Below are 19,137 nucleotides of genomic sequence, written 5' to 3'. Positions count from 1 at the left end.
CAATTGCCCTTAGCAGTAGTGAGGATTGACTAGCACTCATCCTGTCCTCCCAGATGCAGGGCTTATTGCCAAGGTGAGGCAGGGATTAGGTATCATGCTCGGCGATAGGTGCAAAACCTATATAGGGATCATAGGGTAGACAGGGTGACGTTAGATCTGCCTAGGGGTCTCCACTCCCCGCCTCCTTAGTGTTGGCCCCCCTTCCCCTTATCCCTTTGTGTTGCACTTAAGTCTGTCCTACACTGTGTGACATTATCACCCGCCGTTCATGTATGTAAAAGAAAAAATAAAACGGATGTGGTTGTTTTTTTTTTGGTGTGTTTTTTCTGTGTGGGTTTTTTTTTTCTTTTGCTGGGTTCATGGATACCGTTGCTGTGCTGGTAGATCAGCTGCAGAGGTTGTCACTGGAGGTGACTGACCTTCGTTCTGAGGTTCAACAGCAACGGCAGCGGCTACAGGCTCCTATTGTGGGGGACATTGCAGGTAGGGGAGGTCCAGTTTTAACCCAAAATTGCCTTCCCGGACAGGGTTGCTGGGGATAGCGACAAGTTTTTTGTGTTTAAAGAGGCATGCAAATTATGTTTTAAACTGCGTCCTTACTCCTCTGGAGATGAGCAACGAGTAGGAATTGTTATTTCACTGTTGCAGGGGGAACCTCAGTCCTGGGCTTTTTCTCTACCACAGGATTCTATGTGTCTGCAGTCTGTGGAAGAGTTTTTTAGGGCCCTAGCCCTTATCTATGATGATCCTGACTGTATTTCTTTGGCTGAATCCAGGCAGCATCGCATTTAGCATGGAAATCATTCAGTGGAGACTTATAGCTCTGAATTCCGCAGGTGGTCAACTGATACCAAATGGAATGATCTGGCTCTGAGAAGCCAATTCCTTCAGGGCCTCACTGAAAGGCTAAATGATGCCTTAACAGTATATGAAACTCCAGTGTCTTTGGAGGCTGCCATATCTTTGGCTATTCGGGTGGATAGGCACCTGAGGGACAAATGGGTAAGACCACCTGCTTCTGAGCTCTCTTTCCGGAACAAAATGCCAGTGTTGGAGGAAAGATCCGGGGGTGAACCTATACTTGCGGAGTTAGAGGAACCCATGCAGTTGGGAGGTGCATTCACGTTGCATGTTTTCCCCCGACATTTGCAAGAAAAAGGGTTGTTGGGGTTTTTTTGTGGGAAGAAGGAACATTTTGAGTCTTCTCAAGCTAAGTGTTCCCTTGTTTCGTTTGTCTATCCCAGTTGTCATTAGTGGTAGTGAGGATTGACTAGAGCTCATCCTGTCCTCCCTGGTGCAGAGCTTATCACCAGGGTCAGGCAGGGATTAGGTATTCTGCTCGGCGATAGGTGCAAAACCTATATAGGGATCGTAGGACAGACAGGGTGACGTTAGATCTGCCTAGGGGTCTCCACTATCAGTTTCCCTAGTGTTGGGCCCCCTTTCCCCTTATCCCTTTTTGTTGCACTTAGTCTGTCCTACACTGTGCGTGACAGTCACACATTAAACCTATTATTTTCCATCCTTTTTAATGATGGTTTGCTGCCAATAAAAAAGACTTTATGCAGAATGTGACTAACAGCCGTAAAGGTCGGGAATAATTAATGAGTAACATAATATCTGCCCCCTGCCATAAATAAGCATAGCTGCATGCAGCTCATTGAGTATGTAACATTATAGAATATCCTGAGCGTCTCTCCTAACTTGCTGACTCCGCACATATTGGTCTATACATTTTTCGTGATGCTCAATTGGCCTTAAACTGACAATTTTCCTTATTTGTAAGCAGCAAATGCCGGGCTTATTTCCATTTTCCCGAGGTTTGCTGAATTTATGCAGATCAGCCACTTATGTCTCTGTGTTTGACAAATGCCGGCTTCATAATTACTTTGCAAACAATGAACAGGATTAAAAAAACAGCAGCAAAAAACAACAACATCAATTTACCTGAAGACGTGAGAATAAAAGAGACGGAGAGGGACCTCGCTGCCATGTAATGCATTAGCTTACGGTGTCAGATGGTGGAAGGCAGGGGGCTCTGTGTCGCAGCCTCTGCGGATTCCTACCGTTATAATCATATGTGACAGATGAAAGCTATTCCCATGGTGGTGACATATGTCTACTGCCACAGTGCAAATACAGGAACTTAACACCTAGTTTATGATGTCAAGTGAGCACATTGATGGCAGGTCACTGTATGGCATGGCTGCTGATGACAGGTTGTATAAGGCACTTACTACTGACATAGATGGTCACCGGGACTGCTTAGTGCCAGAGTCGTTGGACTATAGGAAGCCGAGTCTATATGTATACATCCAGCCAAACAATAATGAAGCTAATGCATAGGAGGCTAAGTGACAATACACTGGAATCACCACTACTAGAGGGAACGTGAAACATCATGTACAATGCAGCTGAAGACCATTCCAATATAAAGCAATGTGGCCTTAAAGGGTTTTTCCCACAAAGTTAATTTAATGTTCCTGTGCTGAGATAATCTTATAAATGTGTCCCTGCTGTGTACTGTGTAATGGCTAACCATAAAATTATGGTTTTGATACATTAAAAATTGCCTTATGATCATCTTTTTTTGGAGGAGTTCTATGTGTAATGGCTGTGTCTGACTGTGCAGGGATATGGTCTGATCATACCACATCTCCTGGGCAGGGGAGGACACAAAAGAGTATTCAGTCAGGACAGAGCGGGATCACAGCTGGTTCTTTCTGTGAGTTAAAACATTGCTTAAAAACTGGCAGTTAATGTTTTGCCTCCACAAAAATAATCATCTGTGATCCCCTGCTGTCCTGTCTGTATACTATTTTTCTCCCTCCCCTGCCCAGGAGCTGTGGTATGATTAGAGCATGTTCCTGCAGGCTCAGACACAGCCATTACACAGTAGGAGCACATTTATAAGATTATCTCAGCACGGGAACATTTTTTTAAACACATCCAATTGTGGAAATTATTATTATTTCAAGAACTATTAATTAAAATGTACCTTGTTCGTGGGAAAAACTCTAAGTTATGCACATCGCCTCTTAGCAGTGGAATATGTATTTATGTATTCTTATATGATGTTTAAATATATGTTCATACGATTAATAATCTAATGCCGCTTGTCAGGGCTCACTCACACCACCATTATTTCTGACCGAGTGCGATCCGACAAAACATCCGATTGCACTTGGACCAATGTTATTATATGGGGCTGTGCACTTGTCCGATTTTTTCCTTGGATCTTTGATCTCAAGAAAAAATCTCAGCAAGTCCGAGTTTGATCCTATTACCGGATTACACTCGGTCATGCAAATCAATGAGTGAAGTGCATGGAAATCATCAGACTGCACTCAGAGGACATCCAATTTCCACGCACTGACACAATGGAAAAGAAGGAGAATTGTTTTTCTCCATCTTTTCCTCATCCAACAGAATCAGATCACACTGTGCTCACAGTCTGATCTAAAGGTACCTTCACACGAAACGACTTTGTAACGACATCGCTAGCGATCCGTGACGTTGCAGCGTTCTGGCTAGCGATATCGTTTAGTTTGACACGCAGCAGTGATCAGGATCCTGCTGTGATGTCGCTGGTCGCTGAATAAAGTTCAGAACTTTATTTGGTCGTCCGATCGCCGTGTATCGTTGTGTTTGACAGCAAAAGCAACGATACCAGCGATATTTTACACTGGTAACCAGGGTAAACATCGGGTTACTAAGCGCAGGGCCGCGCTTAGTAACCCGATGTTTACCCTGGTTACCAGCGTAAAATGTAAAAAAAACAAACAGTACATACTTACATGCGTCCCCCGGCGTCCGCTTCCCACACTGACTGAGCGCCGCAAAGTGAAAGTGAAAGCACAGCGGCGACGTCACCGCTGTGCCCTGCTACTGCCGGCGCTCAGTCAGTGCAGGAAGCGGACGCCGGGGGACGCATGTAAGTATGTACTGTTTGTTTTTTTTATATTTTACGCTGGTAACCAGGGTAAACATCGGGTTACTAAGCGCGGCCCTGCGCTTAGCAACCCGATGTTTACCCTGGTTACCCGGGGACCTCGGCATCGTTGGTCGCTGGAGAGTGGTCTGTGTGACAGCTCTCCAGCGACCAAACAGCGACGCTGCAGCGATCAGCATCGTTGTCGCTATCGCTGCAGCGTCGCTTCATGTGAAGGTACCTTAACTCTGACGAGAGTGTGACCAGAGTGTCGTCTGCATAATCGGCCCTTGGATGAGAGGCTCTATGATCTCGAAAGTAGTAATCCTAAAAGTCAATATCGACCCTTTGAAGAGCCTTGCCACATGACTTCAGGTAAGAAGCCACACTGGAATTTATGTTTGCAGTCACAAGTTTTCAGGGTTTTGCCCCTCATCAGTGCAAAGCAGGAAAAATGGTTGGCTAAGTCACAGGCCTCTGACAGAGTGCCTAAGGCTGCTTTCACACTAGCGTCGGTAAGGGCCCGTCGCAGTGCATTGGGCCGACGTACCGACGCATACTGTGAAATAAATGCCCGACGTGGGCAGCGGAAGCAGTCTTACGACGCTTCTGCTGCCCCATTGTAAGGTACGGGGAGGAGGGGGCGGAGTTTCGGCCGTGCATGAGCGGTCGAAAATGGCGGACCCGACGCGCAAAAAAAGTTACATGTAACTTTTTTTGTGCCGACGGTCCGCCAAAACACGACGCAACCGTTGCACGACGGTTGCGACGTGTGGCGATACGTCGCAATGTGTTGGTAATGTTAGTCTATGGGGAAAAAAACGCATCCTGCAGACAACTTTGCAGGATGCATTTTTTCTCCTGAACGACGCATTGTGACGTATTGCAAACGACGCTAGTGTGAAAGTAGCCTAAGGGGTCAAGTTTCTCCTTCTCTAAAGTGGCTATTTTCATATTTCATTTTGCATTGAATCATTGCATGGCCAACTTGGGACTCTCTTTAAGGAGAAACTTTCCCCCCTTAAGTCCCCTTGGGAAGGCCTCTCACCCAGCCAACCAGTTATCTTGCCTTGCGCTGATGAGGGACAAAACTCTCCAAAACATGTACAGTATTTGGCTATATAAGCCTATGTCATGCAGAAAGGCCCTTTAAAGGGTCGATATTATTTTTTTCTAAAAGTGCTACTTCCAACAGGCGGCCTTATAGTCCCTGCACTTTTCCTTTGTGAAAAGGCTATTTTCATATTTAATTTTCCAATGGGAGCATTGTATGACCTATTCATCTGCCAACTTGGCGTCCTCCACAAGAAGAGTCTTTACGCCTTATTTCTGTTATCCAGAATTTCAAGTGATGTGTGCAAAACAATAATTCCTCTGTGTCATGGAGATCATCCTTGTGATATTTGCAAACAAGTTAAGGGGGGACACCATAAAAAAATTATCTGTATTTCCTTTTAGGGTAGTCATTCAGTCTTTTTTTTAAACCATGGTTACCTATATATGGATCTCAGAGACCCCCATCTACCATGGGTAAAAAAAAAACAATTTGCTGTCATATTTCTGCTCATATTTAAAAAATTGGATCTGCATTTGGCAAAATTTGCTAAATTTGTTCAATCCACTGGGTGTCTATTATTTTTCCTGAATTCATTGCAGATCTCTAATTTTACAATATAAAGGGTTAAGTCCACGGCATATTTTAAATGCAACATATGCAGATGCTGCCATGAATTTGACGCAGTTTGTTCACCCTGTATGCATTTACCCGTATTAGGGCAGATTTATTAACACTGGCACTTCACATTGCCAGCCTTAAGCTGATTAGCAATGTAGGAAAATGCGCCTACATCAGTAAGAGGCTCGCTATTCTTAATACATTTTGCATATTTTGTGTTGTCTCCAAGCCAGAAGAGGAAATTCATGCTCCTCCTGCGAATTCATTTAATGCGCCATCATTTAGTTTCTATGCCATCAAAGTGGCAAAAATGCAATGATAAATTCCCCGCAGTTTCTGGCTTACTTTATAGGATCACAAAATCTTTCAAGCTCATGTATCATTTGTGTTGTTTATTTATTTTTTTAGCCTACGGCATATGCATGAATGTAGAATATTTTGGAGTTTCCATAATCCATGTCCTTTATTACCAGAATCAAAAAGTTATTCCCAACTTACTGATCATTAGAGGTCCTAAGATCCCAAAAATCGAGCTCTACAGAGTCTAGCCTTGGGATCTTCGAAAAGGATAGGACAGACTCTATGTACGTAGCATAGTGGGGTGCATTTTAGGTAACTGGGCATGATTACAGCCATGGTGCCTACACTAACATACTGTATTTCCTCAATGAATGGAAGCACCACTATGTACTGTAGGTAGAAGATACATGACACATGACTATCCATCCTGAAGTTGATGTACAAATTAGTCTTTGTTCCCAGCATGTCTGAGACTTGTGTCAGACATATATGTCGGGGGTATTCTCCAGCATATGCAGTCTACTGATCTTTCCTACACAGTTAAACAAGATATGCTAATGTAAACCATGCTGACAGAGGCCAGAAATACTCAGTTGAGAGAATTTGGCCTACATTCGTCACATGCCCTGGGGCCTTTCTTGATCAGGTATAAGGAGATGCAGAAATGCTGCGCTGCTGGTGGATATGTAAACAGAAATATCTTAAGAGTCCAAGGTATTGTAGAGAAATGCGGTGTATTCTCAATGCGTTTCAAAGTCTCTATGACGTCTTCTTCAGGAGAACCACAGAAAGTCTTCCTTCTTCACTTTCTGTGGTTCTCCTGAAGAAGAAGTCATAGAGACTTTGAAATGTGTTGCGAATACATCACATTTACTCTACAATACACGTAAATCTGGATGTTTCATAGGACCCCCACCAATCAGCACACTATAGGTGTTGCAGTACGCCTGCCTGGAGGTCAGACCCTAAAATTCCCAGAGAACCCATATGTAGCCACAATGCATCCAAAGAAAGACTCCAAAATTATACTAACTCTATAGTAAAAGTTCTGGCTTCAAAATGTAAAACATTCTTTATTTCATCACCTTTATGTGTGACTAAATCACATAACAATCCTTTAGGTCTGTTTGCAAAACTAATATTAATAGTGGTAGGTTGAATAAGTTCAGGGAAGTTGGTGATATTGCTTACCTTATCTGTGTAGATGAAGAAGAGGGTGACCACAATGAACTCCAGTAAGAAGATGATCAACAACAGGATAAAGAACTGAGGGGGAAAAAAGGGAAAATAATAAGTTTGGGGTTTTTTTATTATCATTTCATAAAAAACATAATAAGGTTAACACGACTTTTGAACATGTCCTGATTACTGAAATACATTTCTGGACATCTCATCAAATACCTGGTTGACTTCTGCCTCATTAGCCATCACTCAATTGGACTACTTACAGGTTTGGATTGTAAAAAAACTGTTCAAGAATGGAAAAATAGAAATCTTTTCACCTCAACATCCTACAGAAAGATGAGTCTGGCAAGTCCATTATTACCAGTTGTGCTCAGAGTCAGTGAAACAAATATGAAAAAAATGGAGACAGCAGGCATCCATTAGATAAGGACAACCAACAAACTCCAAGAAAATGACCTTGAGGTTTACGCAAATCAAACCCTGATATCGGCTTCAAAACACAAAGTCGTAGCAAAGAACCTGATATCAGGGTTCAAAAAGCAAAAACCTTGATGCTATTTTTTGTATTTTTATCAACAGAATAAATTAACTAAGAACTTGATATCAGGGTTCGAAATGTGTCCAAAATTAAAGAGATTTAAGAATTTCTAACACTGATAACGGTTGTGTAGTCATCACTGAGAACCTTATAGCAGGGTCCAAAATCTGTAAACCTCAAGGTTTAATTTTTGTATAGGCGATTTTAATCAATGGAAACAAATTTGGACTTTTTATATCCAATAGATGTGGGTTGAATCATCATTTGCCACATTTATAGAAATCACTTCTTACCTAACTACTAGACCTAAGATACATGGGTTAGTCTTAGTTCTACTCTATCTATGGCTGAAGTTGGCAAAGTTGACACCATCTATAGCAATTACAGAAAACTATTAGCTCTTTGAGGTTAAAGGACACTGAATTACCCTTCTTTTCACCTCTAACCACTGGTTTAGTGTTTCCATTGATGCAGGTGTAATAATAATGAGCGTAGAGGTAGTACTTAATGCCGGGCCTGAGAGCCTTTGGCCACATAAGATATTACTATCATAAATGACTCACTTGTAGCTGGGGATCGTGTTATAGATTTGTATTTAGTATGAGCGGATTTAACTTTTTATTTCAGTTGGGGTTGAGGTTTTAATACTAGAGACGAGTTAGGACCATCCCCATGGGTACACCTTGATGTCGTGGGACCACTTTTATGCTTTCTTGATCAAAATAGCATTAACTAAGGGCGCTATGTTATTTACATGTACGATTATCATTTAATGATTTACTCGCTGTAGGGTATATGCTCATTTTTGTATTTTTTTCCTTGTGTTTGGTAATAATAGGATAGATTAGAGGAACACTTACTGCCCGGCCTGGGAGCCTTACTTGCCACACAAGACAGTAGTATCATAACACACTTGTAGCTGGGGATCATGTTATAGATTTGCATTTACTAAGCGCTGATTTCACTTTTTCTTTCTGTTGGGGTTAAGCTGTGAATTATGTTGAGTTCACGTTTTCTTTATAGAAACTAAGCTGGTCAACACAGATTTGTCTTCCAGTACAATATCTATGCTAAAGATTCCCAAGTATACACTTCTTTTCTTGTAATCTCTTCTGCTTCACCATATCTTTTCTATACCTAAACTCCAAAATGGATCTTCTTCGAATCCATCTTTTCAACCATTCATAGAATATGATATACTGAGGAAACAAGGTGGCTCAGTGGTTACTATTGTAGCCCTGCAGCACTGGAGTCAAATGCAACCAAGAGCATCATCTGGAAGGAGTTTTTATATTCTCCCCATGTTTGGGTGGGTTTCTCCAACCTATCCTAAACTCCAAAGAATTTATATTGTGAGCCCCAGTGGGTACAGTGATAATGAAGTCTGGAAAGCGCTATCAGTATGTCTTTGGAGTGTGAGAGGAAACCGGAGAACCCGGAGAAAACCCACACAAACATGGGGAGAACATACAAGCTCTTTGCAGATGTTGCCATTGGTGGGTTCTGAACCTAGGATCCCAGAGCTGAAAAGCAACAATGCAAACCAGTGGGCCACTGTGCTGCCCAGCTTATATTTCTGTTTTTTTCCCCTTACTAATATTATACTTAAAAGCAGACCCTTTACAGACACAACGTGTGGGGGGGGTTGGCAATTATGCACAATCTGTTCCTGGAAAGCAGGCGGGGGATTTTCTACATGATTATATAAGGTAAAAAAGCAATAAATACATAAGATGTTCCCTCAATACCCTCGTTCTCTCACTTCTTCCCTGTAGAAATTACATTTACAAGAACCGAGGAGTTTCATTAAGAGAGGAAAGAAATCCGCAATGTGCTGCTTCCTTAGTGCCAATAACTGCTCGGAGGCGATTAGATGGCTGGAAACACACGCATACAATATCCCACTGTTCAGAAGGGACAGCTCTTTATGAGCAGCACGCCAGGATAAAAGATAGAGTCCATTAAATGACCAAAAGATTCCCTATTTTAGCCAGCAGGGTAACTGAGAACGCCTCTGCGCCATACAATACAAGTCCCAGTGTTTGTGCCGTTCGGCCTCATGGACAATGAAGGAAGACTTTGGTGGTAATAAGGCTGTGCCGCGGGGGACTGCTCACACGCTACTGTACGCTAACTCCACAGTAAATTTGGCTATACTTTTTTAACAATATTTTTCTGAATATTTTTCAGACATAGATAATAGAAATTCCATATTTTAAGACAAGAGAAAAAGAAAATACATCGTACACAGACATAGGGGTAACAGAGAGAAGGATGGTCGGTCCCTCGATATTCTGCATCAAGATAATAGATATCAAACTTAATCCTGTTTTTACACTTTCGATAGATGCATGCTCTGTATCGATACTGATAGGTTAATTGGCTCTACTGTGTGTGCCGGGGGTAGGCAAATTAGAATCTGCACCCTATAGGGGCCAGGGACAATCTCTGTACACAGCAGTAGAACATGGTGGCACTTTATAGGCAATAGGAAATTTAGAAAAATGAAATGGATCAATTAATGTTATGTAAGTAACTAGAGTTCCCCACAGTGACAATCACCACAATTCAATGTTAGAGCATATTTATGGTGTATACTTGATAAAATGTGGGTTATTTTATTCAATGCAGCATAAAAAATGGGAATCTTTAATATGCATTATTCGCTCCGAGTGTGGAGTATCATGCTAACTTTTGGAAAAGACTACCACGTAAGGTCTAAAGAAGTAGTGTGCTATCCAAAGACCCAAACATAAAGAGGATCTGTCAACTAGTGTCAAAACAACCCCAGAGGAGTCACCGAACTCCTGGTAAAGGGAGTCAGCATGCGGAAATGTGGTTATACCTTTGTCATGTATAGTCATCCATCCTGTGCCTTCATCTGCTGAGTCCGGCATTCTTGGACTCCCAATCTCAACATTGCCGCTAAAGTGCTATAGGGTGAAGTGACAATTCTGAACCATGGCTCCACAACACAAGAACAGCAGGAAAGAAGTTTTTAATAGTTTTCTGTAATTGTCATAGATGGTGTCAACTGTGCCAAATTCAGCCATAGATAGAGAAGGAATAAGACTGACCTATGTCTCTTAGGTCTAGCAGTTAGGTAAGAAGGGATTCCTATAAATGTGGCAAATGTCGATCCAACACACATCAATTAGATATAAAAAGTCCAAAATAGTTTCCCATTGATTAAAATCGCCTATACAAAAATTAAACCTTGAGGTTTACAGATTTTGGACCCTGCTAGTGATGACTACGCAGCCGTTATCAGAGTTAGAAAAGCTTAAATCTCTTTCATTTTGGACACATTTCGAACCCTGATATCAAGTTCTTATTTAATTTACTTTGTTGATAAAAAATATAAAAAATAACATCAAGGTTTTGCTTTTTGAACCCTGATATCAAGTTCTTAGTTATGGCTTTGTTTTGAAGCCGATATCAGGGTTTGATTTGCGTTAACTTCAAGGTCATTTTCTTGTAGTTTGTTGGTTGTTCTCATCTAATGGAAGCCTGCTGTCTCCATTGCGAATGCCATTAAAAGCAAGTAAGTTGGGTACATTCAAAACAAATGTATAGTCACTTTTCATTGCCAAGGTGGAAGGTCGCATTAAACAGCTTTTTGCTCTCCCATTTCACCTGTCTGGCTAAAGCCAACCATACATATTAGATTGCGCGTGTGAATTGTGTGCTCTGAGAAAGCCACCAGCTGACACATCAGCCCGGAGGTTTGTCTCTGGGAGAACAATGTGATCACCAGACCGAAATCGGACATGTGAGATTGAGATCTCTCCCAATGATCAATTGGCTGGTGGCCCCATATAGATCAGAAAGTCGGCCGAACCCATCGATATTGAAGAGTTTGTCCGGCATTAGTCTCTTGATCAATCCAATCAAAATGAGGGATGTGTTATTTAACACGCAGGGGAAATTTTTTTGTTGTTGATAACAACATATACTTCAAAAAAACTTATACATTTTAAGTGCAAAAATACAACTTTTCTGCACTAAAAATGCATTTAAAACATGCTGCATCAAATCTGATCCAAAATGCATTGGGAACATGGCCTTAGAGAGTTGGTCGGTGAAATAATTGCTTGATATTAAAAGCCAAAAATAGGTCAGTCTGTAAAGAGTTAAGCAATCTGTAATAGATTGCATCTGGTGGGACATGATATCCCATCACAGCCGGTATGCCTGACTGAATCTGGGGTGTATAGGTAGCATGCCAAGACTCGCCACAAGTGACTCACAATTCCAGAAACATTGCTCGGGACCATTTTGTTGGTGACCTTTTCTGCCTCCTGTGTTGTAAGCCACCGAGAGCAGAACTTTAGATGAGAAAACAACATTTCTCCATGTACTTCCTAACCACTGATGGCTTCTAAGTAGAAAATGAAATGTTTCGTGGAGGATAAGGTGGGAGCTGCACGGCTGTTATTGAAAGATGTGTCAGAAGTTATAATTGAAATGTGCATCCGTAATCCCCACCTCTTCCTCGGATGCATCACAAAATAACCACACTTGTGCTACCGCCATCTCTGCGGTGCGTGCAGAGATAGTAAAATCAATTTGAGTTCCCGCTTGAAGCCTCCTGGGCAAGCTGTAAAGTGTGTTTTTATTTCCTGCTCTTCCCTCCTGACTTCTCTTCTGTAATATTTAATGCTGCAGTTGCTCGGTGTTTGAGCAGAGAGGGTTGAATGTCGCACAGCTGGCATCCTCTGTAAGATCACGGTTAACCTTTCTGCTCTCCATACTCACATATTGCAGGGGCAAAACTGTGGCTAACGGAAGACAACTGTCTCTTTTATAAGGGAATCGATATGGCAAAAATAAAGAACTTTATTAACCTGAATGAGCACCAAACCGAAAGTTATGTTAAGAAATATTGTGCCGTGGGGTGAATAGTTTAGGTTTTATGGCTCACAGAACAGTCGCGTTCAGGAACAAATGTTTGTAAATCAATTATATATTGAAGATAAACCGCTGTACACATTAGATGGCTGTTGGACAAATTATGGTATGGTGACTCATTCGACCGGTAGCCATATTGGCCATAGACGGTAGCGCCTGATTGACAGACTACTCGTGTTTTCTCTAGGAGAGAGCCTCCACCAGGCATGTCTCCAAGAAAAAAAAAAGGATCAGTAGTCAGATTCCTGGATCCTGGACAATTAATTGTGAAAGGACACTCCATACACATTAGACATCGATATTGGTGGGTTTGGCTGACAGTCTGATTTATATGGGGTGGGAGCTTAAATGGGTTGTTTGGCCTAAGGGTACTGTCACACATTGAAATTTTCATCGCTGCGACGGCACGATCCGTGACGTCGCAGCGATCGTATGAATATCGCTCCAGCGTCGTAGACTGCGGTCACACGTTGCAATCACGGCGCTGGAGCGATGCCGAAGTCCCCGGGTAACCAGGGTAAACATCGGGTAACTAAGCGCAGGGCCGCGCTTAGTAACCCGATGTTTACCCTGGTTACCAGCGTAAACGTAAAAAAACAAACCGTACATACTCACCCGTCGGTGTCCTTCAGGTCCCTTGCCATCTGCTTCCTGCTCTGAGTGCAGCCGTACAGTGAGAGCAGATCGCAGCACCGCTGCGCTCTGCTCTCAGTTTCCGGCCGGCACTCAGAGCAGGAAGCAGACGGCAAGGGACCTGAAGGACACCGACGGGTGAGTATGTACGGTTTGTTTTTTTTACTTTTACGCTTGTAACCAGGGTAAACATCGGGTTACTAAGCGCGGCCCTGCGCTTAGTTACCCGATGTTTACCCTGGTTACAAGCGAAGACATCGCTGGATCGCTGTCACACACAACGATCCAGCGATGTCAGCGGGTGATCAAGCGACGAAAGAAAGTTCCATACGATCTGCTACGACGTACGATTCTCAGCAGGGTGTCTGATCGCAGTAGCGTGTCAGACACAGCGATATCGTAACGATATCGCTAGAACATCAGGAATCGTAACGTCGTAGCGATGGAAATTTCAATGTGTGACAGTACCCTAAGGGTACAAGTCTGCAGTCACTCTATCTGACTGCAGACTTGTAAATCTTCACATTGTACGCACTGTGCATTGTGAGAAATCTCTGATGCCGGCGCCGAGAGCAGAGTGGTCATGTAATTGCAAGTATGTAATTTGCATACATGTGGCCACATTCTGACTAGACATGCCTGTCTTCGCTCAATTCAAGAAGCTGAACACATCTAGTTGGCACGTGACCGCATGTTCCTGGACCTAGCACCAGAGAATCCTCATAGTGCACAATGTACACAATGTGAGGATTCACAAATCTGCAGTCACACAGAGTGACTTCAATTTCAATAATTCCTGACAGATCCTACTTATTGATAATGGGGTCTCTGAGGCTTCCTGTAGGGTGTTTTGGATTGTAAGAGTATTGCTGAGGACTGCTAGTTTTTTTTTTTAAATCATGTATTTTTTATTAAAGCATATGACACGCCATTAACACAGTCCGATACAATTTCCAGACAAATACCGTACATTAGATACATGATCTGATAATATATTTTCATTTTACTAAACAACACCCTTACCACCTAACCAACCCCCCTCTCCCTCCCCCCAATCTCTTGCCCATTATCCAATAAAACCATCTGACAACATCACCTCTTGAGAAAAGATAACAAGCTTTACAGAAACACGCCTGTACATGTAGGAGTCCCCCCAGAATTAACTACACAACACCCATTCTACTTTGCAGTAACTCAGCAGACACCACACCTGGGTAATCCATCCATCCACCCCACACATTTTCAAATTTTGTATTCTGACCTCTCTTACTGTATATATTTATTTCCATAAGGACAATAAAGTTTATCTTGTTGATAAATTCCTTTTTCCCTGGCGGTTTTTCATCCAACCAGTGCATTGCGATAAGCTTTCTCGCAGCATACAACAATCTTGCGATAGTCAGCCTTCCACATTCATCCGTAGCAATATCATCCATACAGCCCAAAAGGCAAGTCAGCGGGTTACGCACCACATCTACTCCTGTCACCTCCTGGATCAAGTTAAGCACCTTCACCCAAAAGGGTTGTAGGCGAGCACACGACCACAACATATGTAGCAGATCAGCGCCTTCCTCACCACACCTGGGACATTCTGAGTCACCTCTCAGTCCTGCCTTCCTCATCCATGCCGGGGTCCTGTACACCCTATACACCAGGTATAACTGTGACACCCTCTTAGCCTCACTCAGGGAAGCCCTGGGGATATATTGAAGTATGGACACTGGGATTCCGACAAGGGGCCCACATCCGCCACCCATTTCTCCTTAATACTTAACGGATGCTTCAATAAAAAGGTATCCATCAGACCCCTGTACATCAAGGTAATGAACCCCCTCGTACTCCTCCGAGGCCCAACAAGATTCAACAAGCTATCTGACTGCAGATTCATGCGCGACACCTCATTTTGACAGTTTAGGGCATGTCTCAACTGCAGGTACTGAAAGAATGACTTCTGGGTTAAAGGAAACTCAGTCCTAAGTGTCTCGAATGTTTTAATAACATCTCCATCAAGCAACTGAGACACGAACCAAATACCAATGTGCCTCCACTGACCGAACCCCCGCAATCTCATGAGCTCTGCCAACCTAGGTTCAAACCAAATTGGCATATATCTCGTAAATTCCGTTACTCCCCTCCATTGCTTAATTTTCTGCCATACTTTCCCCATCATAGCTATTGTTGGGAATTTTTGGGGGTTAATTCTGAATCTACCTGCTTCAAGACTGGCCAACAATAGGCCCTTCCTTACCGCACGTTCAATGATTATCCCCGCTGAAGAGCTCTGTTCTGGCTCTCCCCAATCTACCATGTGCTGGCATTGAGATGCTATATAGTAAATCCATGGATTGGGGACCGCCAGACCACCCTCATCCTTTGCCCTTTGCAGATGTTCCAATTTGATGCGCGCCCATCCACCTCTCCAAATTAAATCCCTAAATAGAGTATTGATCCTATAAAATTTACTCTGAGGCAGCCACACTGGAGCATTATGCAATATGTAGAGGAGCTGAGGCATAAGTATCATTTTGATCAAATTGGCTCTGCCTGCGACCGACAGACATAGCTTCTTCCAGGCCCCAATCTTCTGCTGGAACTTCACAAGCAAAGGAGTCAGGTTGAGCCGCACATAGTCCTCTATTTTGTCCGAAACCACACTGCCCAGATACTTAAACTCATGTACTACTCTTAAGGGAACCCCAGGGTCAAGAGTCAGAGGAGCCGCCGCGTCCATGCGCAACAACACAGACTTCTCCCAATTAATAGATAATCCGGAAAGAGCCCCAAATTTAGAAATATTGTTCATAGCGGCCCCCAGAGACTCCTGTGCATCTTCCAAGAACAATAACATGTCGTCAGCGTACAGGGCTATTTTTTCTTCATAGTTTCCATACCGAAACCCCTTTACGTCCCTGTCCCTCCGTATTGCCACCGCCAAGGGCTCAACAGCAATTGCAAACAGCAGAGGAGACAAGGGGCACCCCTGCCGTGTTCCCCTATATAAAGGGAAATCCCCCGACAAGACTCCATTCACCCGTATCCTGGCTCTTGGAGACGCATACATCAGCTGCACCAAACGTATGAACCTCTCACCAAAACCCATAGCCTTCATGACCGCCCACAAATACCGCCACTCCACACTATCAAACGCCTTAGCGGCGTCTAAAGACACCACAACCCTCCGACCCATATTATCCGCCTTTACCTGCATACTGAGAAACAGTCGTCGAAGATTACACGCTGTAGAACTATTGGGCATAAATCCGGACTGGTCCCGGTGTATTAGTGTTGTTATCACCTTGTTAAGACGGTTAGCCAACATCTTGGCCAAGATTTTGATATCTATCGTTAATAACGAGATTGGGTGATACGAAGCTGGATCCCTCAGATCTTTACCCTGTTTTGGCAGTACAACAATTATTGCCTCCCGCATGGACCTCGGCAGCTCCCCCTCCACCAGACCAGCAGCATACACCTCCAATAAGGCAGGAAGCAGTATCTCTTTATATTTTTTATACACCACCTCCGGGATCCCATCTACCCCCGGGGCTTTATCATTGGGCATAGAGATCAATGCGGCGTCAAGCTCCTCCAAATTAAACGGCTCCTCGAGAAGTCCCCGATCAGCCACTGAGAGTCTGGGAAGCTGTACCCCTGTCAAGAAACCATCCACCTCCTCCATCATTGGCTGTACCCGTGATAAAGATCCGAGTAATACTCCATCATCACCTCCAAAATTGCTTTGCAACCAGTGTGCTCCCGCCCATCCCTTCCCTTCAAAGTGATTATATGTGTGGAATCTTCCTGCGCCATCACTATTCTGGAAAGGAGATGGCCCGCCCTGTCCCCCTCTTCAAAGTATTTGGCAGTTTGAAACATTCTTCTACGTTCCGCTGTTTTCATTGCCATCTGACATACTCTATTCTGCGCCACCTTTAACCTTCCCTGTGCCTCTGGGGATTGATCGTTAATGAATGCCTCCTCAGCCTCCTCCAACTCTGTTATCAACATCTGATCCTTCCTGCCTGTTTCTGCCTTGATTCGGGATATCCCCTTAATACAGAGCCCTCTGAAATAGGCCTTCATGGCCTCCCATACCGTCAATACCGAAGCCGACCCAGCATTAATTTTAAAATATCCCTTAATTTCCCCCCCATGTGTCCATCTAAATCAATAAGGTGTAGCCAGAACGGATTCAGCCTCCACATGCACCCCCTAGCAGGCAAGGATCCCACACCCTCAAGTATCACACTCATGGGGGAATGATCAGATATTGTTCTAGCCATATATGTTACCTCCCCTACAAGGCCCAACATCTGTGAATTGCCCAAGGCCAGATCTATTCTTGACAAAGAAGCGAAAGAGGATGAAAAACAGGAATACTTATACACCCCAGGATGAGAAATCCTCCATAAATCATGCAGAGCAGTTTCCCTCAGGACGGCACCAAATGGTGTGCAATTACCACCCGACTTCAACGGCTCTCGTCTCCCCCTATCCCAGTGTGTGTCCGGAATGTTGCTAAAGTCCCCTATTATCAAAAACGGTATCCCCGGTGTCTCCTCCAATATTCCCAGAACTCTGTGGATAACCTTTCCACAATATGGTGGTGGAATATAAATTGAAACCAGCCACATCAGACATCCGTACAATTTACAAAGCAAACATACGAATCTACCCGACTGATCTAGAACCACTTTGTGATACACAAAAGGTACCCCGCAACAAATGAGGATGCTGACCCCCCTGGAATATGCTACAAATGTGGCATGGTACCCCACCTGAACCCATCTCTTAGCCAGAAAATGCGTTCTCTCCTTCACCATATGAGTCTCCTGCAGACAGATCACTGACGGCTTGGCATCATTCAAAAATTTAAACACAGCTTGCTGCTTCACACCAGACGCCAAACCCCTGACATTCCAACTCACAATTCTCATTCTTCCCGCCATTTTCCCTCCTCAGTACATATTATCCCACATTCTTTCATCCATTTGCGGCCAAAGCCACAACCACAGTAACCATGGTGATGTACATTAAACAAATATTTCCCCAACCCCACCCCCCTCCCCCCACACAACAGAGAAACATCCCCAACAAATCCCCATCCCAGCCTTCCATCCCCTCCTAACACGGAGGGGAGAGCGCATTTTATCCGGAAGTCTGTTAACCCCGTCCAACAGTCCCGCCACTTGTCCCAAACTATTGGGACTCTCACATGACTTGTGGATTGCAGCCTATTTAAATTTCAACTCGAGATCCAACAAGGGCCCATCCCCGCCTCATAAGAACACAAAAAACCCAGGGGGGAAAAAAGGAGCCAATGGATCCCTCAAAAAAAAAAAAAAAAAAAAAGAGGCAGTAAAAGAGAAACAAGAATAAGAAAGAACCGTTCTATCATCCCACTGAGTCCTTTCATTTCGCTTGACGCAAATGTTGCTCGTTGCTGTCCAGCCATCCGAGTGCCTCTTTATCCTCCGTGAAGAAGTGCACTTTCCCTTCAGCGACCACTCTTAGTTTGGCCAAGTACAGCATCGAGTAAGTGACGCCGATCTCTCTCAGCCTCTTCTTGATATGGACAAATTTGGCTCTCTGCTTCTGCACCTCTATGGAGAAGTCCGGAAATATGGAAATCCTGGAGCCATTTATCTGCAAATCCGGGTTCTCTCTGGCATGTCTGAGAATGGCGTCTCTGTCACGGTAGTGCAAGACCTTGACTAGCACTTGTCTAGGAGGAAACCCAGGGGGGAGGGGATACATAGGGACGCGGTGTGCTCTTTCAATAGCATACATCCGAAATAACTTGTCGGCTCCAATATGGTTTAATAGCCATTCTTCAAAGAACTCTGTTGGTACTGCGACTTCCGTCTTTTCAGGCACCCCAATCAGCCGCACATTATTGCGCCTGGATCTATTTTCAAGGTCGGCCGTTTTCGCTTGTATGGCAGAAATCGCAGCACTCATGCG

The 19,137-nt window shown here is 43.7% G+C and overlaps 1 protein-coding gene across 7 annotated transcripts in view; it reads right to left on the bottom strand.

Annotated features, from left to right (window-relative positions):
- The window catches only part of TSPAN4 (tetraspanin 4), an 878,525-nt gene that overhangs the window by 85,568 nt on the left and 773,820 nt on the right, over positions 1-19,137 (bottom strand). For all 7 annotated transcript variants that reach the window (XM_077287830.1, XM_077287827.1, XM_077287829.1 and 4 more), the window contains one exon: positions 7,098-7,172. In XM_077287830.1, coding sequence (XP_077143945.1) covers positions 7,098-7,172 — 75 coding nt within the window. The remainder of the gene's footprint in view (positions 1-7,097; positions 7,173-19,137) is intronic.

Source organism: Ranitomeya variabilis, chromosome 2 (assembly GCF_051348905.1).
Source record: "Ranitomeya variabilis isolate aRanVar5 chromosome 2, aRanVar5.hap1, whole genome shotgun sequence".
NCBI classification, from domain to species: domain Eukaryota; kingdom Metazoa; phylum Chordata; class Amphibia; order Anura; family Dendrobatidae; genus Ranitomeya; species Ranitomeya variabilis.
Note: the sequence above shows the minus strand (reverse complement) of the source record. Positions and strands in the feature narration are given on the sequence as shown.